The sequence below is a fragment of the Rhincodon typus genome, chromosome 11 (assembly GCF_021869965.1).
Source record: "Rhincodon typus isolate 14 chromosome 11, sRhiTyp1.1, whole genome shotgun sequence".
Taxonomy (NCBI): Eukaryota; Metazoa; Chordata; class Chondrichthyes; order Orectolobiformes; family Rhincodontidae; genus Rhincodon; species Rhincodon typus.
Window position 1 is genome coordinate 3624828 of NC_063342.1, and position 25255 is coordinate 3650082.

Here is a 25255-nt window from a genome sequence, read left to right on the forward strand (position 1 = left end):
CCATAACGTCAACTTTCCTGCTCCTCTGATGCTGCCTGGCCTGCTGTGTTCCTTCAGCTCTACACCTTGTTATCTAGAAACTGGAGGAAGCCGTTTTTCCTTTCAAGTCTGATCCACCACACAAAATGTTGGCCTTCTACCAAATGCCCACTTTCCTTATCTATTCACACTTGCTTCCATTGGTCCAAATGTTCGTTGATCCCAGTCTTGAATCATTTCTGTGGCTGAGCACCGCCAGCCTATGGGGTTAGAGCACCAAAATTCACCGTCCTCTGTGTGAAGACATTTCCTCTCATCTCTGTTTTAAAAGGCAAGTCCTGTAAAGGAATGCACAGCAGATGATTCAATTCTGATACACTAAGTGCTAGTTCTAGGCTCTTGAGTCTGGGTAAACCGCTCAGTATCTCACTTTACAGTGCAATAATTTCCATTACATTGATATTCATAGAATAATTGGGGTGTGACTGCTCCTGTGTCAGGATGGTCAGTAATTAAGGCCACAGATTTAAGAAAATTGCTGAAACAACAAGCAGAGACAAGATACCTGTTGCAGATTTTGGCTGTTGTGACCTGGGTGCACTGCCTGAAAGGATGGAAGAAGATATTTAGTGCTAATGTTCGTCAGAAAATTGGAGACGTACTGTAGGAAAGAGTCAGGGAATGGGGCTAATTGTATTGCTCTTTCGAACAAGCCTAGGCACAATAGACCAAATGGTTGTCTCTCCTTGATGTCTCATAGTGTGTTACAGGTCAGGAGGCCATTTGGCCCGTCATGCCTGCACCAGCTAATCAAATGAACCAATTTCAAGGTGAGAGGGGAAAAGTTTAAGGGAGATATGTGTGGAAAGTTCTTTACGCAGAGGGTGGTGGGTGCCTGGAATGCGTTGCCAGCAGAGGTGGTAGAGGCGGACACGATAGCATCATTTAAGATGTATCTAGACAGATACATGAATGGGCAGGGAGCAGAGGATACAGATCCTTGGAAAATAGGCGACAGGTTAGATAGAGGATCTGGATCGACGCAGGCTTGGAGGGCCGAAGGGCCTGTTTCTATGCTGTAATTTTCTTTTTTCTTTGTTCTTTGCTGCTTTCTCCATATACCCTTGCAAATTCTTTCTATCCGAAAATTCATCCAATGCCTGTATTGAATGCCTCCATTGAACCTGCCTCCACCACATCTGCAGGCAACGCATTCCAGACCCCAACTGCTCATTGAGTGAAAAACGTTTTTGTTTCTTATGTCACATTTGCTCCTTTTGCTTATCATTTTAACTCTATGCCCTCTAGTTCTTGATCCTTTTACAGAAGGGAACAGCTTCTCCCTCTCTTTTCGATTCACCACCTTCATGATTTTGTAAACCTCCTCTCAGCTTTGTTCTCTAAAAGGAGCACCATCCTTACCTTTCCAATCTATCCTCATAACTGAAGTTTCTCATCCCTGGGACCATCTTGTAAATCATTTCTGTACTTTGCCTAGTGCATTTACGTCCACCTCATAATCTGGTGCCCATATCTATAAATAATACTCCTGCTGGGTCTAACAAGTATTTTGTACAAGTTCAACATCACCTCCTTGCTCTTTTATGGATGCCACCATTAATAAAGCCATGGATACTGTATGTTTTATTAACTGCTCTCTCTACCCATCCTACCACTTCAATGATCTGTTCACATATCCACCCAGGTCCCTCTGCTCCTGCATATCCAGGAGGCAACAGATCATCTTGGAGTCATTTCTGTGGCTACAGATATACCCGTCTGTTGTCTATAATAATGAACCCCGATCAATGCTGTTTCTCCTTTCGTCTTTCTCCCCTCTCCTATAGCTGAGTCTCTCACAATGCCACATACATAGCTCTGACTGCACTCCATTGAGAATCAAGTGTGCTCATCAGCTTTCAAAACACACAATCAATTTGTAAGCAGGACTGTTCAGGATCCTTGCACACTCTGTCTCTCTTAGACTGCCTAGCAGTCACCCGTTCCCTTCCTCCCTCCAGATACAAGCTGAAATGTGACCACCGTTCTGAGCTTGCAGTCAGGCAGCTGTCAGCTTCACAAATGTGCCACAGTGTCTCCAACCACTACTCAGGCTCAAGTTTCTGCAGATATGGTCATCTAAGATACTGGTAGGGTCCATGATGTCCCACATATTACAGGCCAGACGTTCCACTAGACCAATCTGCGCTGCCATGTATTAAACTTACTAAGTCTTTCCTTTTAACTTGGTCTTAAACTGGCTTCCCTCATGTTAACTCTACTGGAATTCCCTTACCCAGACTTTGCTTATGTTACTTTATCAAATCATATTGCTTAATATTATACATTCTTATTTCATTTCTACTTTGGGAAGAGAGAAGCTGGGTTTCTGTACCTCATATTTGAGTTCAGAAAAGTTAACTTGACGTTATCAAACATTCATTCACATATCGATCTTTAGCTAAAACTTCAGAGTGACTCATGGAGGAATATACGATAACCATTCTGTGCACTAGAGTCCTGCATCCTTAAAGCATAAAGAGGTTTCCTCTATCTTGTAAACTGAACCCAATATCAAGGTCTACACGTGATTAGAAATCACAGTTGTTTGCATCACCCCCTCCCTTCATGGTCTAACTCCTCTAGGTCCCACACCTTTTCAAACAACTTGAAAAAATTTTGGAAGGATAGGATCCAGTTGTTGTGGTCCAAGTTGGGAACAAAATTGGAAAGAAAAGGTGAGGTGTCATGTTCAGTGAGGACCAAGAGAAGACTACCTCCTCCCCATGCCCATAAGTCACTCCACTTTATAGAACTTGCGTCTACATGTTTTTGAAACCCAAAATTAGTTTGACATAATTACTATATACTGAAGTAGTAATTGCTGTGCTTCCTTCCTTATTGGATCTCAGGTCTTTCTCAGTAGTATATAATTTTATATGTTTTATATATAGATGTGAAAGTCTATTGTATTATTTTTTCATCCCCCTACTGGATGCCCGGGCCAGCATTTATTGCCCATCCCTAGTTTCCTGAAACTGGGAGCAGTGATGTTGACATGGGGCTGGAGTCTCCTATGGACCCAGACTGTGTAATAGCAGCAGGTTTCTTTAAGGGTCATCAATGAATCTGTTGGAGTTGATAAAGTATCGTCATGGTCACATTTACTGATATTTCTTCTGAAAAGAAATTTTTGGAAGCTTGCTAAACTGAATCGAGTTTTTAAAATAGACCGGGGTTTTCACCAGACGAGTAACCTAACTAATGTACTGCTGTATCCTTCCTTGAAAACAAATTGGTATCATGTGATAGAATATGGATTCATTTTCTTCCACGATATATTTTGAACTTTCTGCACCTAAAATATAATAAGTGCAGTGTAGAGTGCTTTACTACATAGGAAACCTCCAGTTGGCTCTTATTCTTGTCCCAATAACTCATTGCTCGAGACAGATCTTACCAGTTTCTCAGCCAGCCAGTAGCACAAAAAAACCTCTCTCCTTATGCATGTCCAAATATTTTTTATATTTTAAAAAATTTATTCATGGGCTATTGGAATTGCTGACTGGCCTGCATATACTGCCCATCCCTAGTTCGCTTTGAGAAGGTAGTGGTGAGCTGCCTTCTTGAACCGCTGCAGTCCATGTGGCTTTATATCGTCCCATAATGCTGTTAGGTACAGGAGTTTCAGGACTTTGACCTGGTAACAGTGAGGAATGGTGATATATTTCCAAGTCAGGATGGTGAGTGCCCTGGAGGGGAACTTTTTCTCATTCATTCACAGGATGAGGGCATCGCTGGCCAGGCAGCAATTACTGTCCTGCCCTAAAAATTCCTTCGCTAAAGGACGTTAGTGAACCAGATGGTTTTTTTCCTGAGAATTGGCAATGGATTTATGGTCATCATTAGACTCTTAGTTCTAGATATTTATTGAATTCAAATTCCACCACCCACCATGGTAGGATTCAAACAGGGGTCCCCAGAATGTTATCTTGGTCTCTGGAGTAACAGTCCAGCGATAATAGCACTAGGCCATCACCTCCCACACAGAGGGTGGTATTTTCATGTACCTGTTGCTGTGGTGTACAGTCTAAATGTCTGTGGATGCGGTGCCAGTCAAGTTGGCTGCTTTGTTCTGGGTGGTGTCCGATACTCCGAAAATCAGATCAGTTGGGAGAACAGAGACCATAAATGTTCTGTACAGGTGCAGAGATTTCACATCTTCTCCAGAATGAGCAGAACCCATGCTGAATATAGATAGATAAGGAAAAAATCCTTGATACTGTAAATCACACACAATGCAAGCTACTGTAAATTCATTGCTGTTCCATCTGTTTCTAAATGAGGGCAACGGATTCAGTCCTCTTTATCTTTCATCACATTATATTTTTCATCTCCATTACACCCACAGCCGTCTCCATCTCCACTTTTTCTGTTACCTTTCTACAAAAAACAGAAATACTGACCTTGCATTTTGTAGCATTTTAAAATCCTCAAAATTTTCAGGTGCCTTACAATCAAAGTGTGATCGCTGCTATTCAGGCAAATGCAGCATACAGTCCAACAAACAGAAAAGCATTGCCAAAAACTTTTTTTGTAAAAAGTGAAATATAAACTGTAACGAGGGGAAATACTGAGCAGATCCAGCAGCAGCTGTGGAGAGAGAAACAGAATTAATATTTTAAGTTAATTTCCTTTGAAATTTGAATTTGTGTATAACAAGGTCCTGTAAGCAGCAGTAAGATGATAACCAGATTGTTTTTGTTTAATAGCAAGGGATAACATAAAGGAATGGCTTTCAGTAAAATTGCTCATTTATTTGTTTGTTTCATCTAGCTGGCCATGAACTTGCAGGCAAAATAGGCTCCATCTGAAACAAACAAAAATGCAGGTCACTAATTTTCTACTCCCAGTTGTTGATACTCTTGTTTACAGCCACTTAGCTTTTGAGTTCAGCATTCAGGAGGTAGCTTAAGAGCACTAGAATGCAATATAAATAGCACATAATTACAAAACACTTTCTCTTTGTCTCATTCTGTCAAGCTGCCCCTTAAAGCTATTTTATTTGCTAAGTGAAGTGCTCCATCTGTCGGGGGTTGGTAGGGATGATATGGTATGGACCACCACCCAGCAGTTGGGCTGGACTAGTTGGAATAAAGTTACAATTCAGCACCAATAAAATCTCCTAAATCATAAAGATAGAGTAAAGAAATAACTGATACTCCCAGACACCGGTTTTTTTCCCAGAGTTTCATTCAGGTTGTGACCAGATATTCAAACTTGTTGCTGAAACTGGCCAAAACTTGAGAGCCATATGTTCACTTAGTATTTAACACCTGCATCTTTGATTTCTATATTTATCCAATAAATGTTTCCACTCATCAATGCAGCAAGGAGGAGAGGCCACAGACTTAGTGAGCAGTGGGTCTTTAGTTTGGGTGAGCACTTGTTGTAGGGTTGATGTGGGCTTGTGTGCCACTCTGATGCCCAGGGGTCGTAGAACTTCTAAAGACCCACTCCCCGCCATGGACAGGACCAATTTCATCTACAAGGTCCCCTGCAGAGACTGCGAGAAACACTACATCGGACAAACAGGAAGGAAACTAACAACAAGACTACATGAACACCAACTGACTACAAAAAGACACGACCAATACTCACTCATCTCAATTCACATGGACAAGGAGAACCACGACTTCGACTGGGACAACACCAAGATCCTGGGACAGGCTAGGCAGAGACAAGCACGAGAATTCCTGGAAGCATGGCACTCCACGAAGCATGCTATTAATAAACACATTGAACTCGACCCCATATACATTCCACTACGGAGGAAACCCGGAAGTGAGGCAATCCATCGCAACGGACCCCAGAGTTTAAAAACCAGGCAGGAAAACACACCGACGCTTCATCAGAGGCTGCACTGAGGATGTTACCAAGCACAGTAACGAAACGTCTGCGGAAGAACAAACCAGCTCGGTGAGCCAACCAACCTCAACACAGGGTGGATAGCAAGAAGCTTTTTCCCAGAGTGGGGGACTCAATTACTAGGGGTCACGATTTCAAGGTGAGAGGGGAAAAGTTTAAGGGAGATATGCGTGGAAACTTCTTTATGCAGAGGGTAGTGGGTGCCTGGAACGTGTTGCCACTGCAGGTGGTAGAGGCGGGCATGATAGCATCATTTAAGATGAATCTAGACAGATACATGAATGGGCAGGGAGCAGAGGAATACAGATCCTTGGAAAGTAGGTGACAGGTTTAGATAGAGGATCTGGATCGGTGCAGGCTTGGAGGGCTGAAGGGCCTGTTCCTGTGCTGTAATTTTCTATTTTCTTTGTTCTTTGTTCTTATTGAGGTGTATAAAATCATGAGGGGAATAGATAGGATGGATGCATATCGTCTTTTTCCCAGGAATGGGGAATCGAAAACTAGAGGGCACAGGTTTAAGGTGAGAGGGGAAAGATTTAAGAAGGACCAGAGGGGCAACTTCTTCGTGCAGAGAGTGGTGCGTATGTGGAATGGACTGCTAGAGAAAGTGGTTGAGGCAAATACAGTAGCAACATTTAAAAGACATTTGTGTAGGACATGGATGGGAAGAGTTTAGAGGGATATGGACCAAATGTGTGCAATTGAAACTAGCTGAGTGGGCACCATGGTCAGCGTGGACCAGTTTGGGCCAAAGGGCCTGTTTACATGCTGTATTACTGTATGACTCTGTGACTGTACTGATGACTGAGAGTAGACTGATGGGGCAATAATTGGCCAGGTTGGATTTGTCCTGCTTTTTGTGTACAGATCTGGACAATTTTCCACACTGTTGGGTAGATATCAGTGTTGGAACTGTACTGAAAGGGCTTGGCTAAGGGAGTGGCAAGTTCTGGAGCATAAGTCTTCAGTACTATTGCCAGAATGTTGTCAGGGCTCATAGCCTTTGCAGTATCAACCGTTTCTTAATGTCACATGGAGTGAATCAAATTGACTGAAAACTTATCTGTAATACTGGGGACTACCAAAGGAGGCCAAAATGGATCATCCACCCATCCCAATCTAGCCTGGAAAATCTAGCCCATTTGCCAGCATTTGGCCCATATCTCTCTAAACCCTTCATATTCGTATACTCAGCTAGATGCCTTCGAAATGTTGTAATTGTACCTACCTCCACCACTTCCTCTGGCAGCTCCTTCCATACATGCACAACTGTCTGCACGAGAAAATTAGACCTCAGTTCCTTTTTAAATCTTTGCCCCCTCACGTTAAAGCATTGCTGTGAATGCTTCAACATTATCTTTTGCACTTATGTGTTGGGCTCTGAAATAATGTGAAAATGTCATCTAAGCCTTGGAGTCTAGTATTGATCATTTTAGCAAGTGATTTCTTTTTCAGCCATGGATGACATTTCCCACCGTACTGTTTCATTGCTGGTATTCAGCCATTTAAAATAGATGAGGTAACCTTACCTGTAAAATGAGAGGTGCGGTCTGGAAAAGTCACGCAAATAAACAAAATGTTTGTCTGCTAATACTGCCCATATACAATTCTTAATCTTTTTGCCAACTAATTGACGTGCAAGGTACCTTGCACAAATAAAATTAGTTTTATCGTTTAGTTGGCAGCTCTCTTTCTCACCCTAGTGGCAGGCTCTTGAACACGCTGGAAGTCTGAGCCATTTCTAAGTTCCATTTCAATGAGATCTGTTCACTCTCAGCCAGTAGTTGAAGGAAAGGAGACGAGGGAATCAAAATTTGTATTTCTGTTGTTATAAGGACTTCTTTTCTCATACGTTTCTGTGGACCTAGTGTGAAGAACTATTGACAAGTGGACTTTTTTTTGAAGAGGTCAATGAAAGAAAAGTGACTTTTTTTTAAACAGGACATTTCTTAGTTGTCACATTGACTTGTGACAACACCATGTTTACTGGCGACCACCTGCCTGGGTTTATGATTGTCAGGTTTCATTTTACTGCTTTGGATATTGTTCAAAGTAGTTCAGGAGAAACTTGCTGAAAGAAAGAAGCCTCCTATCTCTGCTTTCCTATTTCTGGAAAAGAACCCTTGTGGGTCCATTGTGATACCAAGAGTCCTGCAGTTGCTCTTGCTTCAGGAGCTTCTGAAAGAGTTTGTCAATATTTCCTGAATGACGATGCCTACAAAGGCTCCCAGTGACAACTGCATGTGTTCATGTCTCCATCTTTGTGTGTCACAATGTCAAGACAATAGCCATCTTAAGCCTGAACATTTTTGCCTTTAAGCACCAAGAATTAATGACCCAAAAGTGTTTGTTTTAATCCCTGCAAAGAGAAATCAGTTTTATTTCCCTTTACCTGATGTGTGTATGTGTGTTTGTGAATGTTTTAGCATATCCAGAAAGGATAAAAAAAATTTTCATATCACACACTGCATGTTCATCAATTCTACATCTTTGTGGAATAAGTTTGGTTTTATAGTAAATCAATAATTTTGTGTTTATGAAAGCAATGTGGTTGATGGATTGATTTATTTTAAATCTATTTATAAAGCAAGCATATGGTTAGTCATATCGGGAACCAGGCAAAATAACTGAATTGATACAAAAACAGAAATTGCTGAAGGAACTGAATAAGGATCACTCGATTTAAAACATTAACTCTGCTTTCTGTCCACAGATGCTGCCAGACCTGCTGAGTTTCTCCAGCAATTTCCGTACTTGTTTCAGATTTATAGCATCTGCAATTCTTTGTTTTATTTTTATATAACTAAATTTTGTGTTGTGGCTGTTGAAATAGTGGGGTACAAAAAGACAATGCACTTTTTTCCCATTGTGCTCATAACAATGTAGCATCTTTCACAATCCCAAGATATCCCAAAGCACTTTACAGGCAGTAAAGTACCTTGTGAAGTCACTGTTGGAAAGTAGGAAATGCATACAGAGATCTCACAAGCTGTGGTCACCAATTTCAGTTGTGTTAATTGAGGGATAAACATTGGTCAGGGCACTGCACAACTATCCTGCTGTTCATTGAAATAATGGCCATGGGATCTGTTACGACCACTAGGAGGGCAAAAGTATACCCCAGTCCAACATTGACACCTCCACATTACTAGGAGGGAAGACTCAACCTTGGTTTGATGTCTGATCCAAAACCTGACATCGTTGGCTGTGCAGCACAATACTGCACTGAGAGGGTCAGTCAAAATCTTATGCTCAAATCTCAGGATTGGGACTTGAGCCCACAGACCTGTGTCTCAAAGGCAAGCATGTTATGCACTGAACCATGGCACAGCACAGAATCTCCACTGTTGATTTTGGGTTTGAAGATAACTTAGGAAGAAAAGATTGTTGTGTTATTCTATTTCAATTTTAAAAATATTCACCAGCCCTTTAACTTGTTACAGGCAATGAATTTGGGCACCCTGAATGGCTGGACTTCCCCCGAATAGGAAACAATGAAAGTTACCATTATGCCAGACGGCAGTTTAATCTTCTGGATAATCACCACCTTCGTTACCAGCAGCTGAACGCTTTCGATGCAGACATGAATAAATTGGAAGACAAATATGGTTGGCTCGCGGCATCACCGGTGAGTAGATGCATTGCCTTGGTCTCAGGCACTCTTGTCTATTCCTGTCGCCTCATGCCCTTTTTCTACTCCTCTCGTGTGCTGCCACTTCCATATATGCACACTCGTTCTCTAATGCTTGCTTTCACTCTCACACCTTCAATCCTGCTCTCGCTGTCTCTTGCTGTATCTCATACGTTCCTCTCACTCTCCTTCAATCTTGCTTTTCATCTCTTCTCGAGGGAGATTTATCTTCTTTGTAAGGAGGGTTTGGGTAGTGCTGGAGAGTGAACAGCAGATTTTGAGCTGGTGCTGAGCGCTGTATGTTGCTGATTAGTACCAGCATTTCGGCATAAGCTCTGGGTCAAACAGAGTATAGAGGGTTTGCACAAAATGAGAGGATGATGAGAGTCCGCTTTAGAGACTGAAGTTGAAGTAAGTCTGACATTCACTTGAGAGAAATTGAGCTTTTACAGAGCAACTTTAAGGAGTAATTGTGTAACTTGATTCTTGGAAGGATATTAGAGTCATACAAGTATACAGCACAGAAACAGACCCTTTGGTCCAACTCGTCCATGCCAACCAGATATCCTAAACCGATCCAGTCCCATTTGCTAGCATTTGAAACATGTTCCTCTAAACCCTTCCTATTCATGTACCCATCCAGATGACTTTTAAATGTTGTAATTGAACCCATCTCCTCCAACTCCTTTGGCAGCTCTTCTGTAATAGGGACTCTTTTAAAGAACACTATTTATTTCCCTAAATTCTGTAGCCTCCATGTCCTTCACAGGAAATGCTGACATGACATATTCATTTAGTATCTTGACCATCCCCTGTGGTTCCACGCATAGATGGTCTCTCCAAGTTCTGCGCTGAATGAGTTGAGGAAGGGAAGGTTAAAACAAACGCTAAATACTCCTGTTGCTGAAAATCTGAAATAAAATCAGAAAATGCTGAAAGTATACAACAGGTCAGGCAGCGTTGATGGAAATAGAAACATAAGAATCAGGAGCAGGAGTAAACAATTCAGCCCCTTGGGCCCATTCAATCAGATCGTGGCTGATCTGACTATAACCTCGAATCCACATTCCTGCTTGATCTGATGGCCTTTCACTTCTTGCTCAACAAGAATCTGCCTGCTACCATCTCCAAAATATCCGAGGACTCTCTTTCCACCACCTTTTCAGGAAGAGTGTTCCAAAGACTCATGATCCTCTGAGACAAAAAAAGTCACCTAATCTGTGTTTTAAATGGGCAGCCCTTGATGTTTAAACAGTGACCCTAGTTCTTGCTTCTCCCATAAGAGGAAACATCCTCTTCACAGCTATCCTGGCAAGATCCCTCAGTCTGAAAAGCCTTCACTAAACTGCTTCCTTAAATGAGGTGGCAGATATTGTACACAGTAGTTTAAATTGTTCTCATCTGTGCCCTGTATAATTGAAGCATGACCTCTCTGTTTTTATATTCACTTCCCCTCATGATAAATGGTAACATTCCATTTGCTTTCCTAATTATGTACTGTACCGGCATACTAACCTTTTGCAATTTGTGCATGAGAGCATCCAAATACCTCTGCATCTCACATCTCTTCAATGGCTTACCTTTTTGATAAAATGCTGCTTTTTTCATTCTTCCTCCAACATGGACAGTTTCACATTTTGCCACATCTTTTCCACTCACTGAACCAATCAAAATTATTTTATAACCTCCTTTCTGTCCTCTTCACAGCTTACTTGCCCATCTATCTTTGTGTCATCAGCAAGTTTGGCAATCATACCTTGCATCCGTAGAACTATAGAGATGATACAGCACAGAAGAGAGCCATTCTGCCCATCTTGTCCATGCCAATCCCTTCATACAATTCGTATAATTAGTGAAAAGCTGAGGTCCCAGCACCGATCCCCATGGCACATCACTTGTTACAGCTTGCCAGGCCCAGGCTGAAATAGGCCCATTCACACCACCTGTCTGCTTCTATCAGGCACCCACTCTTCTTTTCCTATCAAAATGCTGCTCCCACAGTTTTCATTTTCCACAATAACCTTGGATGTGGCATCTCATCTAAGGACAGTACATCCATTGGTTGTCTTTTATCCATGGCACATGTTGCCACCTGAAACAAGTCCAGTGGATTGGTCAACAAGAAAGATGCTAAGCTAATTGGTCTGTAGTTTCCTGCTTGCTGCCTCGTCCCCTTTTGAATAAAGGAGTTGTGTTTGCTATCTTCTAATCAATGGACCATCCCCTAATCAAGTGTTTGGAAAATTATATCCAAAGCATCAACAATCTTACAAGCCACTGCTTTTAACACTTTGGGATGAATTATCAGAAAGACCACACAGCTCCAACAATTTTAGAATTATAGAATCATACGGAATAGAAAAGGCCCTTTGGTGCATCAGGTCTGTACTACCAAAATGCACTAAATTACATTTCCACTTTCCAGCACTAGGCCCATTGCCTTAAATGTTATGACATTTCAAATGTTCATCCAAATACTTTCTAAAGGTTGTGATGTTAAATTTTGTCCAGCTCTAGCATAACCTCCCTGGTGGAATAACCTATGACTGATAAAGATAAGTATTCCCTATGCCTTATTAACTACTCTATTAACCCATCCTTCCACCTTCAGGGATCTGTGGACAAACACCCCAACATGCCACCATTCCTCAGAGCATCAGAATACCCTGCCATTCATTGAGGACTCCCTTGTCTTGTTACTTCTTCCAAAGTGCATCACCTCGCACTTTTCAAGGTTGAATTCCATCTGACCCGTTTATAACCTTCTGTAACTTAAGAATTTCCTCCTCATTGTCAATCACCTGGCCAATCTTCTGTCATATGCAAATGTACTTATCATCCCAACCCCCCATTCTCATCTACTACATTTATGAATATCACAAACAGCAAGAGACCCAGATCTGATCTCTGTGATAAGAGAGACAATGGCCTAGCAGTATTATTGGTAGACTGTTAATGCAGAGACCCAGGTTTGAATGATTTCAACTTGTTACAAAATCTGGAATTTGGAGACTAATGATGACCATTGTTGGAAAAACACATCTAGTTGACTCATATCCTTTATTGAAGGAAACTGCCATCGCCACCTCGCCTGGCCTATGTGTGACACCAGATCCACGGCAATATGGTTGACTCTCAACTTTCAGCTGGGCAATTAGGAATGGGCAATAAATGCTGGCCTAGCCAGTAACGTTCACATCCAATCTCCAGTCATACAAGCAGCCTTCCACCACCACCCTCTGTCTGCTACCACTAAGCCAATTTTGAACCCATTTGCCAAGGTACCTTGGATTGCATGTTCTTTATCAACCTCCTGTGTGGGACCTTATCAAAGGCTTTACTGAAATCCATATAAAACATATCAACTGCATTACCCTCATCTATATACCTTGTCACAGCCACAAAAAATTCAACCAGATTTGTTAGGCATGAAGGCATACTTCTCTATGACAAGTCAGTTTCCTCAGTACCACTTTTCTGGTTGTCTCTGATTTTCTTGAGTTCCTCCCTCCTTTCCTATTTCCTGATTTATCACTGACTCTGGGATGTTATTTGTATCCTCTAAATTTTTTAGTGAATACTGATGCAAAATACCTGTTCAATTTGTCTGCTTTTGCCCATAAGGACGTCACGGTGCCTCAGTGGTTAGCACTGCTGCCTCACAGCACCAGGGATTGGGGTTCAATTCCACCCTCGGGCGACTGTCTGTGTGGAGTTTGCACATTCTCCCAGTGTCTGCGTGGGTTTCCTCCGGGTACTCCAGTTTCCTCCTGCAGTCCAAAGATGTGCAGGCTAGGTGGATTGGCCATGCAAAATTGCCCCTAGTGTTCAGGGATATGTCCTTAGATGCATTGGCTATGGAAAATGTGAAGTTACAGGTAAAAGCTAGGGGGTTGGGTCTGGAAGGAATGCTCTTCGGAGGGTCGGTGTTGACTTATTGGACCAAATGGCCTGCTTCTACACTCTAGGGATTCTATTATTATTATTTCTCCTGTCTCACTTCTTGTAGGATCTACGCTCATTTTGTTAACTCTTCTCTTTAAATATTTATAGAAACTTTTACTTTTTAAAAATATTTTTGCTGACTTTGTGTTATACTCTAACTTTTCCCTTTTTTTAAATTATTCTTTGCTTTTTATTTATATTCAGTCCAATTTTCAGACCGGCCACCTGTCCGTGTCTTCTTTAAGTTTGATACATAGAATCATAGAATCCCTACAGTGTGGAAACCGGCCCTTCGGCCCAACAAGTCCGCACCAACCCTCAGAGCACCCACCCAAACCCATCCCTCTATAACCCACCTAATGTACAAATCCCTGAACACTATGGGCAATTTAGCATGACCAATCCACCTAGCCTGCACTTCCTCAAAAAACTTAATCAAGTTAGTGAGGCATGACCTCCCCTTCACAAAACTACGTTGCCTGTCGCTAATACGTCCACCTATTTCCTCTCCAATAATTTCCCTGCCACTGACGTAAGGCTCACCGGCCTGTAATTAGCTGGATTATCCTTGCCACCCTTCTTAAACAAAGGAACAATATTGGCTATTCTCCAATCCTCTGGGACCTCCTCTGTAGCCAATGAGGACACAAAGATTTCTTTCAAGGCCCCAGCACTTTCCTCCCTTGCCTCTGTGTATTCTGGGATATATTCCATCAGGCCCTGGGGACTTGTCCACCTTAATGTTTTTCAAGACCCCAAATACTACCCCGCTTTTGATCTCAACATGACCCAAACTATCTACAAACCCTTTCCCAGACTCATCATCCACCAAGTCCGTCTCTATGATGGATACTGATGCAAAGTACTCATTTAATACCTCGCCCATTTCCTCAGGCTCCACACACAAATTCCCCCTCTGCCCTTGAGTGGGCCAACCATCTCCCTGGCTACCGTCAGGACAGAAGGTGTTATTAACGGTACTATGAAGCAGCACCTGCTTAACTGTAACCTGCTCAGTGATGCCCAGTTTGTGTTCCACCAGGGCCATGCAACTCCTGACCCATTACAGCCTTGATTCAAACATGGGCATAAGAGCTGAATTCTAGAGGTGAGGTGTGTGTGACAGCCCTTAACTCCAGTTTTGCTAGAGCTATAAAACCTTGATGCCGCAGTCTGTAAAATGCGAAATCAGAATTAAACACTAGTTGGAGTCATACATGCACATAGGAAGATGGCAGTCGTTGTAGAACGTCAGTCATCTCAGCTCCAGGATATCTCTGCAGGAGTTCGTCAGGGTAGTGTCCTCGGCCCAATCACCTTCAACTGCTTCATCAATGACCTTCCCTCCATCATAAGATCAGAAGTGGGCTTTATCATTGGCTGATGATTGCACAATGTTCAACACCATTCATGACTCCTCAGATACTGAAGCAGTCCACGTTCAAAGGCAACAAGATCTCGACAATATCCAGGCTTGGACTGAAAATTGGCAACTAACATTTGTACCACACAAATGCCAGGCAATGACCATGTCCAGTAGGAGAGAATCTAACTAATGACATCTAGGAGGACAAGGGAAGGGCACTCACCATCCCAACTTGGAAATATATCACGGCTGTTTCAGTGTCACCAAGTCAAAATCCTAGGATCCCCCCCATAACAGCATTGTGATTCTATTTACAGCACATGGACAACAGCAGTTGAAGAAGGCAGATCACTGCCATATTCTCACAAGCAGTTAGGGATAGGCAATAAATGTTGACCTAGCCTGCAATGCCCCACATCTCGTGATTGAATTTTAAAAAGAAAATTTACTCCCCAATTACTTGGCCTCCTGTACCATGGTGTGATGATCATTTTGTTCACCTGCCCTGCAGTTTTCACATCATCCATCATTCAGAACTGAGGAAGAGTTATAGAAAATTTGAAATATTAACTCTGTTTCGGTCTCTCCACAGATGCTACCAGACCTGCTGAATTTCTCTAGCATTCTGTGTTTGTTTCAAATTTCCAGCATCTGTAGTTTGCCTTTATTCTTTAAATACAGTTCAATTTCTGTAAATGGTAATCCCCAGGGCGTTGATAGAGGGCTATTCAGTGATGATGATGATGCCATTGAATGTCAAGGTGTAATGGTTCTGTGCTGACTTGTTGGATATGGTTGCTGCCTTCAACTTTTGTGGGGCCACTGTTACTTGTTGCATTTGGACATGGCCTGCAAGGAGTTACAAATGGTGTTGAACATTGTGCAATCATGAGCAAACATCCTCATTCTGACCTTATGATGGGAGAATGTCATTGATGAAGCAGTGAAGACGGTTGAGCCTCGGAGACTAACCTGAGGAACTCCTGCAATGATATCCTGCGATTGGGATAATTGACAATCAACTACATGATGTGCCAGTTATGACCACATGTACTGGAGAGATTTCCCCTGATTCTTATTGGTATTTGGTTTTGCTAGGGCTCCTTTTGCCTAAAATTGGACTACACTGGACTATACTGTATTGAAGCAAACCAGCACCAGTGTCCTTATGGAGAGACTAAATAGAACATTGCAGGAGGATTTTGATGAGCGTAGCAGAGGGCGGAAGCAAGTTCAACTTCGAGACTCTACAGTGACAGCAAGCATAACGAAGCTTTTGAAATCAAAGCAGCAGCTTAGCTGAATAATTACTGAGAAAATCTTATTGGAAGAGAAATGGAGAGGGAAATGCCTTCAGGAAGGAGCAGATAAAAATTCCATTGTAGACAGGCCAAGGGTTACAGAAGTTTAAACAAAAATAAGGATCAGTAACCCAATAACTAGAGTAAGGAATATATGAGAGTGCACAACTCATTAGTAGAATTAGAAGCATTATTTAATTGAAGAAGGATATGGATATAAATCTGTAATGGAGATATGGATTAAGTTAGAACAGGATTAAAATTTAATATTCTCGTGTGTAAAATTTTCAAGTGAGACGGAGAATAAAAATTGCGAGCAGCTGTCGGTGTAATTGAAGAAACCTATCAGTACTCAAATATAAAAGTGTCTTTGGGAGCTGCATTTATATAGATTCTCTCAGGACACAGGAGAACAAGATGGACAATGGAACAAATCTCCGTATATTACAAGCTGGTGGACAAAGGTGAAGAAATTCAAATCTCACCTGACTTAAATGATGTGTGGTTTTCAAGCTATTCAAAAACATGGACTCTCATCGTTCCCTCTCGTGGATCCTCTCAATCGCTACCCCCCTGTCCTACCCACTTGCAACCCCCATCACTCTCTTTCACCCTCTCTCCCCCACCCCACTGCATCCCTCCACCCCCTCTCCCATCTTGGGGAGAATGTGTTTTTCCAGTGACCAAGCTGACCAATTAAATACCTTATTTATATCAGGTTTTAAATAAAAAGATCTTATCAACCAGGTTTATCACACAAGTGTGACATAGTGCATTTTAGTCAGAAGAACACTGAAAGACAATTAAATTAGGGGGTTCAATTCTAAAGGGGTGCAAGAGTAGAAGGACCTGGGTGTATATGTGTACAGATCACTGAAGGTAGTAGGATAAGTGGAAAGAGCAGGTCATAAAGCACGCAGTGTTCTCAACTTTATTAATAGGGACATAGAGTGCAAGTGCAAAATGGTGATATTGAACTTGTACAAGACACTTGTTAGACCTCAGCTAGGGTATTCTGTACAGTTGCGGGCACCACATTATAGGAATGGTATGAACACGTTGGAGACGGTGCAGAACAATTTCTAAGAATGGTTCTGGAAATGAGAAACTTCAGCGATGAGGATAGATTGAAGAAATTGGGACTGTTCTCCTTGGAGAGAAGAAGGCTGAGGGGAGATTTTGAAAGGGGTTTTCAAGGTGGTGAGCAGTCTGGATAGAGTAGATAGTCAGAAACAGATCCTGCTTATAAAAGGAACAATAACGAGAGGGCATAGAGTTAAAGTGATGTTAAAAGAAGCAAGCGTGAGCTGAAAAAAATGTTTTTCACTCAGTGAGTCGTTAGTGTCTGGAATGTACTGCATGGGAATATGATGGAGACATGTTCAGTTAAGGCATTCAAGAGGGTATTGGATGGTTATTTGGACAGAAATAATGTGCTAGGGTATGGGGAAAAATCAGGAGATTGGCCAAGGTAATGAAGGTCATTTGAAGAGCCAGTGCAGACACAGTGGGCTGTATAACTTCCTTCTTCATTGTAACAATTCTGAGATTTTGTGACAAAAACAGAAATTGCTGGAAAGTCCTGGCAAGGCTGGCAGCATCTGTGGAGAGAAATCAAAGTTAACGTTTCAGGTCCAGTAACCCTTCTTTCTTCTGTTATGAAGTGCTGAAATTTATTTTATATTGTAACTGGTGGAGTTGTGGGACTGGAGGAACAGTGTAGTCCTCTAGCTTCAGTCATAGCAGCATGCACATGCACACAAACACCAAAGTGATGAACGCATGGGACTGATCAACCAAAATATAAAAGATCTATTTGAACTGTCTTAAGATAATTCCCAGCATGTGCTTTTGTTCAGCTTTGAAATACAATGAATCTTACCAAATAGGGAATAGTGGAAACCATTACGTTTACAGCAAGATCCTGCAAACAGCAGTGAGACCAGAAATCAGTTATTCCATGTTACAATGGTGTTGGCTCAGTCATTGGCCCAGACACTGCAATAGCAGCTTCTTTGAGCTATGTTGTAAATCATTGGCGCTTACCTGAAGCACCAGAAACAGATGGCTCGATGTCTCAGCTGGAATATATACCTTCAACAGTGCAGCATTCCTGCAATACTGGACTGGAACATCACTCCAGATGGTGCACTAAAACCTGTAATTAGACAGACAGGCAGGGAGAGAGAACAAACATTTTAGACAAAATAAGCCTCGAAGCCAGACATGATGCTTGGTTGTGGCAGCTCAGGTATTACTCTGCATAATACATATCATCAACATTAACTTTGACCTTGAAAATTGTTCTGAAGTCTTCAATCACAGCCTTTATAATCTGTTCACTCCAAATTCTGAGCAAAATCCATGTAAATACACCTTGTTTGCTTGTAGCTAAAAATTAAAGCTTAGGATTTTAAAACTATAACATTATAATTAATTATGCTTCAGTAATTTACATAAGCAAATGTCCAGCATCTGTTCTTGTATTAACAGGATTGGGCTATTTAATAACTGCTGAATTATTTTCTAATAAGATGCACTCTCTCTGTGGTTTGCACAGGTTTCTTATTTGGGCTGATGAGTGTAGCGAAGTTGTGTAGAGTACTTGTGATTTGGAAGGCAGCAAGTTAGAATTTGTTTGTAAAAATGATAGGGGGATGAGTGCATAGTCCCTTTAAGAGGTGATGTGCTTTTTCTAAGCTTGATTTAAGTAAAAATGTGTTTGTAGGCAGCTGAAGAGGTACTGCCAGTTCCGAAATTGAAACATGTTTCAATTGGCTGTGTAATTAGAAACCTTAGGCTTGTTTTGATGTTTTGGCAACGAGCTTGAAGATCAGCCAATTAATTTAAACCAAGCACTTACAGATTGAAAAGCAATTGAATTTAAATCTGAAGGTTTCGACAACTTTGGACCAATTCTATTATAAGAAAATTGACAGGTCATTGGGAGTATATAAGAAGGGGGTCTTTGAAAATCTGTGTGAAAGCAAACTGTCACCTGAAGATGAAATATCTGACACTCTCAGAAATCTCTAAGCTCTCTGAGAAAGCACCATCTATCCATAAAAAGTACCACGGCATTTCTAGCTAAAGGTCCTCACAAAAGAATTCACAGAGTAAACGTCCCTGACAGAAGGATCAGCGGATGGAAGGCATTTATGACTACTGAGACAGCAGAGAAGGCAGAACATTCCGAAGACACACCATGTATGGACTTTGAGAGTCTAAGTTTTAATTTAGTTTTCTATTATTTGCATTTATGTAAGTGGGATATGTGTTTATTGGAACAGCATACCATTAGAATTTTGTTCTGTTTGGGAATAGTTAGTAGTTAAGGGGGATTTGTCCAATTTGTTAGCAGCTCTGTTAATTTGCTCACTGTTAGAGTTAAATAAATAAATTGTTATTGTTGCTTATAAAGTAAATATAAGGGATTTTCTTTCATTTAACCTCCCCTTTTTAACAGATTTCGGTGAGGTGAGCTTCACTGGGTGTTTTGTGTTTAATTATTAGAAGGGAACCTCTACTCCAGCCCTAACGGATTGGGAGCTTGTGTTTTAATTTGAATTATCAGAGGGGTTCAACCTCCCCTTCCTAACATGAGACATTTAGTAAGTGTTCTTGCACAAATAATGATGAATGGTGTCAACTAGTAGGATTGTGAGCAACCACCTTCCTGCATGTGCGCAGCCAGTGTATTCTCTTGGGTTTGATTGGATTGATCATGTAAAATAATTAGAAGAAAATAATAGATGACTTGGAGCATGCTGGCAAATAATGTATATAGATTTTCTTCAACATAAGCTTGCAGAATATCCCCATATTGATTAAATATACCTACCATCTTCTAAACCCAGTCCTATTGCCATAGCTTTTACCCTGACTGCAATGTATGTCCACATCGGTATTTGTGAATTGAGAATGCTCAGTTCTACGTTTCTCCCTCAGTGGTTAGCAGCCTCACTTCTGAATCAGATTGTTTTTGATTTAACTACCACTCTGGCAACATGAGTCATAATCCAGATTGATCTCTGATGCAGTATTGAGCAAATATTGGATTGTTATCATCTTTTGGGTTAGGTATTAATGCAAGACTTCATCTACGTAACAGATCCCATGGCTCTATGTCGACAAAAAGCAGCGATATTCTTCAAGGATTCAGGCCAATATTTATCCCTCCAACTCATTACTGAACAGACTGTCTGGTCACTTTCCAATTGAGGCAGCTTGCTTTGTGAAAATTGACGGTCATGTTGTAACGATGATGTCACCTCGTTGGCTAAAAAACACTTTGGGAAGTTTCAAAGCTCTGAAAGTTGTTATTTGAATGAATGCAGTTCTTCTCCCAGTGACCAGTTCTCCATGTTGCTCTCTGCATGTGAAGGAGGTGGATGTAGTGCCACTCTAACAGCTGCTTTGTCCTAGATGTTGCAGAGCTTCCCAAGTGTTCGTGGAGCTGCAATCATTCAGGTCAACGGAGAATATTCCTTCACGCTCCTGACTAGTGCATTATAGATGGTGAGTTACTCCCTGCAGGATCCCTAAACTCTGAGCTGCTGTTAAGAATAGAATAGAAATTTATTGTCACATGGTTCTTTCATAAATCACCTACATCAATGACAGAAGTCATACTTAATAAGAAAAAAAAGTACAGGCAAAGTTCATCGCAGCATCCGGGTTTGGGAGAGCTGATGAAGGAATGATGGAATACCCTGAAGACACAGCCAGGACAAGACCCCCATGCTGCACCACTGGAACACTGGGCTGGAAGCCTCCATTGAAGAAGACTGCCATGCCAGGCTGAGACCTCCACTCCTGGACCAGACGACTTGCCAGGCTGCTGGAACACCTGGAGACTGAAGATGAAGAAGACCTCCATGTGGTGGAGATCTCCACACCTGGACAAGGCCACCACGCCGGGAGACCACCACGCTGTGCCAATAGTGACAACTCTCCAGGGCAGGCCAGGAGAGTCAGCTGGGGACCTGCTGTTTGCTCGCCAGGAGACTCTGCGCTGGTGTGGAGCTGCGTCCAGCATTGATGCTGATGCCAGAGACCACCTCCCTCATCTGCCACTCTCCGGACCCAAAAGTAAAGGAAAAAGGAAAAAAGCCCAAGGAAACAAAGAGAAAGAAAGCAGGCGGTAGCGGACAGACCCCAATCTCAGCCCACCTACTCTGCTGCCATCTTAGCCTGCTCTTGTAGCCACTGTGTTCACGTGGCTGGTCCAGTTGAGTTTCTGATCATCGGTAATGCCCGGAATGTTGAGAGTAAGGGATTCAGTGATGGTAACACCATTGAACAACAAGGGGAAATGGTTAGATTCTCTCTTTTTGGAGATAGTTATTCACTGACACTTGTATAATGTTACTTGGCACTTGTCAGCCCAAGTCTGAATATCCGTGTCTGAGAAGTTGCAAATGGGGGACATTGTACAATTATCTGTAAACATCCCCATTTCTGACTTTATGATGGGGGGAGGGGGAAGGTCATTGATAAAACAGCTGAAGATGGTTGAACCTAGGATAATACCCTGAGGAGTTCCTTCAGTGACTGATCTCCAACATCTACAGCCATCTTGCTTTGTGCCAGAATGATTCCAACCAGTGAAATGTTTGCCTGCAGTACCAGTTGATTCTAGCTTTTCTAGGGCTCCTTGATGCTGTACTCAGTCGAATGCAGCCTGACCTCACTCACCTCCGAAATTCAGCTCTTTTGTCCATATTTGAAACAAGGCTGTAATGAGGTGAGGAGCTGAGTGGCCCTGATGGAACTCAAGCTGAATATCTGTGAGTAGGTTATTCTTTTTGTAAATGCTGCTTGTTAGCACTGCCAACAAAGTCATCTATCACGTTGCTGATGAGCAAAGATTGGCTGATGTGGTGGTAATTGGCTGCATTGGATTTGTCCTACGTTTTTGTGTACAGGACACAATTTTCAAGTTGTCCGCTAGATGCTAGTGTTGTAGCTGTACTGGAATGGCTTGGGTAGGGTTACACTTATTTCTGCACAAATCTTCAGTACTGTTGCTGTAATGTTATCAGGGCCCACTGCCTTTGTGGTATCCAGTGCCTTCAGTCACTTCTTGAGATCACATAGAGTGAATTGAGTTAGCTGAAGACTTGTATCCGTCTGACAGCCTCAGAAGGAAGTTGACTAGCTCATCCACTCGACACATCTGATAGAAGATAGATGCAAATCCTTCAGCCTTCCCAGCATTGCAGATAAGGATGTGTTTTAATTGTCCACCATGATTCATGACTGAATGTGGCAGGAATGCAGAATTTAAATCTGACCTGTCGTTTGTGGAATGGTTTTATCCTATTTATTGCATCTTGTTTGCCCGCAAGACGTGCCATGATGTAGCTTCACCAGAATAACATCTTTTTTAAGTAATGACTGGTGCCGATCTTAATATGCCCTCCAGCACTCTTCAATGATCTAGGGTTGACATTCCAGCTTGATAGTGATGGAAGAGTGGGGGAATATGCCTGGCCATGTAGTCAGTGCTTGTGGTTGAATCCCTCAGATCTAGTCTAGCAACTGTGAGAATCAACTACATCTTGTGGATTTAGAGTCACATGTAAGCCAGAACAGGTAATGATTAATTTCCCTAAAGGACATTAGGGAACTAAATAAGCTTTAGCAACATCTACCAGTGTTTTTATGGTTGCCATTAGACTAATATTAAAATAGTTATTGATATGTTAAGTAAATTTCACCATCTTCCATGGTCGGATTTGAATCCATGTTCCCCAGAATAATTGTATAAGACTCTGGGTTCCTAGTCCAGTACATTACCAATGCATCACCACCTCTCTGTCAGTGTCACTGAGCCTTCTGTAAGTGGAAACCGTTTCTTCCTACCTAATTAATGTCCTTCACAATTTTGAACTATTAAATCTTCCCTTAACAATCTTCTCTTAACATTGTTTCTACTAATTAAAGCAATCTCAGGTTCTCTGGTCTGTCCATTGTGCCATAAAATGTTTTCTCTCAAGTATAACGCAGAAATGAGACTACAGAGATTGTAATTTATTTCAAAGAGCTGAGTTCCCACCAATACAGCTCTCCTTTCTTATGGCACTAATGGAGGAGTAATTGTAGTAATTTCAGCAGAGAAGGAATCATTTGTCCCATTTGTGCCAGTGCTAATTTGGAACAGTCTGGATTAATCTGTCAAAGTGTTTCTGGAACTTGAGAATTACTGGTAAGACAGTAATGTGCACTTCCACTGTAATTCAGTATCTTCTAAATGCGTTTACCTTATTATGTTTCTTTTGCAATTCCCCCCTCCACCCCGGCCAGGCCTATGTGAGTGAGAAGCATGAGGAGAACAAAGTGATCGCCTTTGAGCGTGCGAATCTTCTTTTTGTATTCAACTTCAACCCTGACAAGAGTTTTCCCGACTACAGAGTGGGAATAGATCAACCTGGGAAGTATCCTTTACAGAAGGTTTGGCCATGTTTGTGTTTGTATGGTTTGTATCAACCTTTTGTAACAGTTAACTTTATCAGTTTGCGAGTATGATTACATTTCTTTTGAGTTTGTCGTGACTTAATTGGGAAATGATCAATAATCATGCTCCACAAAGGTCACACAGTGTATAAATCCCAATTATGCCACTGAAATGACCAGTTTGCCTGATTAACTGCTACTCAGGTTATAAGCAATTCACACCAGGTTTAATCAGGAATCTCTTTATTGTAACACACTTAATTTTAGCAAACAATGAGTAAAGAAAATATTTCTAATCTTCTACTAACAACTTAAACTATATCCGAACAGAAAACCCCAAGCACCCACAGACTTGATTACAATCAAGAGGACAGAATACAAATGGTTTAACACACATACTGTAGGTGAAAAAAGCATCTCGACAGGGTAAGCTAAATTTGTAAGATCGAAAGTCCAGACCACGAGGTGGAAAGTACTTTTTTACCTGAATCCTAGCAACGCTGTAGGTTCTTTAATTAGAAGGTCGATCCAGTTCTTTTCTTATTAGAATCCTTCCATTTAAACTTTCTTGGTTTTCTATGTTTTTGTCACAGGGAAAGAGAGGGAGTGATGGATGCTTTCTGTTTGCAGCTTTTGGAATTTTCTGTCTTCTGCCCTAGCTCTTGCAGCTTTTTAACACTGCAACTCAGAGGCTGTTGCAGGAAGAATGCCTTAATTCAAAATATTGTCAGTGTCACTCAGTTGCCAAATCTTTCATTCCCTGCCTCAAAAAAGCATTGTATCACACAGCTCAAAAAATGTACTATGTTTAATTTTCAAGTTGCAAAGCTTCCCTGTATTTGAGTTATAACAGTTCATTTTCCATTTCAGTTTATAGTTTCAAAAAAGAAAAAAAAGTGTCGTCTCTTACAAGTCACAAAAAATTGCATGGAGCCTGTACACAGAAACAGGCCATTTGCCCAACAGATCCATGCTAGTCTTTATGTTCCACACAAACTGCTTCCCGTTCTCCTACTCCTCACCCAATCAGCATAACTTTTTGTTTTGTGTTTATCTCGTCTCCACTTATCTGCAACTGCAGTCATTACTCCAAATCTGTGAGGGTTCCCTTCCTGAGAAACCCGCAAATGATGAATTTCAAGAATGTGGACCATGTTTAAAAATAGGGTAAAACTTGCAGATGTGTGAGTTTTGCCTGCAGATATTGAATTTTGTTGACACAGCTTTTGGTGCAGATGGGCAAATTTGCGATTTTGTGAATACCAAAGAATTACTCTACACCATTTGCTTCAACTTCTTGTAGTGAGTTCCGCGCTGTACCCATACCCTAGCTAAGGAACTTTCTCATGAATTCTCTCTTGGATTTATTAGTAACAATATATATTTGTGATTTCAAGTTTTAGTCTCACTACCTCAAGTAGCGGCAGCACTGTTGCCATCTCTATATCTACACAATTGAATTCTTCCACAATTGTAAAGACCTCTCCCAGGTCACCCCTCAACCTTTCATTTTCTGGAATGAAGAACCTTAGCATGTTCAGGCTTTTCTGATCGATACTTCCTCTCAGTCAGGGTATCTTCCTTGTTGAAGTTGGGCAAAATTGTGCTTAAACGCCATATGGACCGAATGGGCCGTCACTTTCTGGT

At 41.6% G+C, this 25255-nt stretch overlaps 1 protein-coding gene across 1 annotated transcript in view; it reads left to right on the forward strand.

The window, feature by feature from the left end:
• The window catches only part of LOC109916713 (1,4-alpha-glucan-branching enzyme-like), a 525476-nt gene that overhangs the window by 434521 nt on the left and 65700 nt on the right, over positions 1–25255 (forward strand). The window contains exons 17-18 of the mRNA XM_048602999.1: positions 9351–9535; positions 23459–23589. Of these exons, the coding sequence (XP_048458956.1) occupies positions 9351–9535; positions 23459–23589 (316 nt within the window). The remainder of the gene's footprint in view (positions 1–9350; positions 9536–23458; positions 23590–25255) is intronic.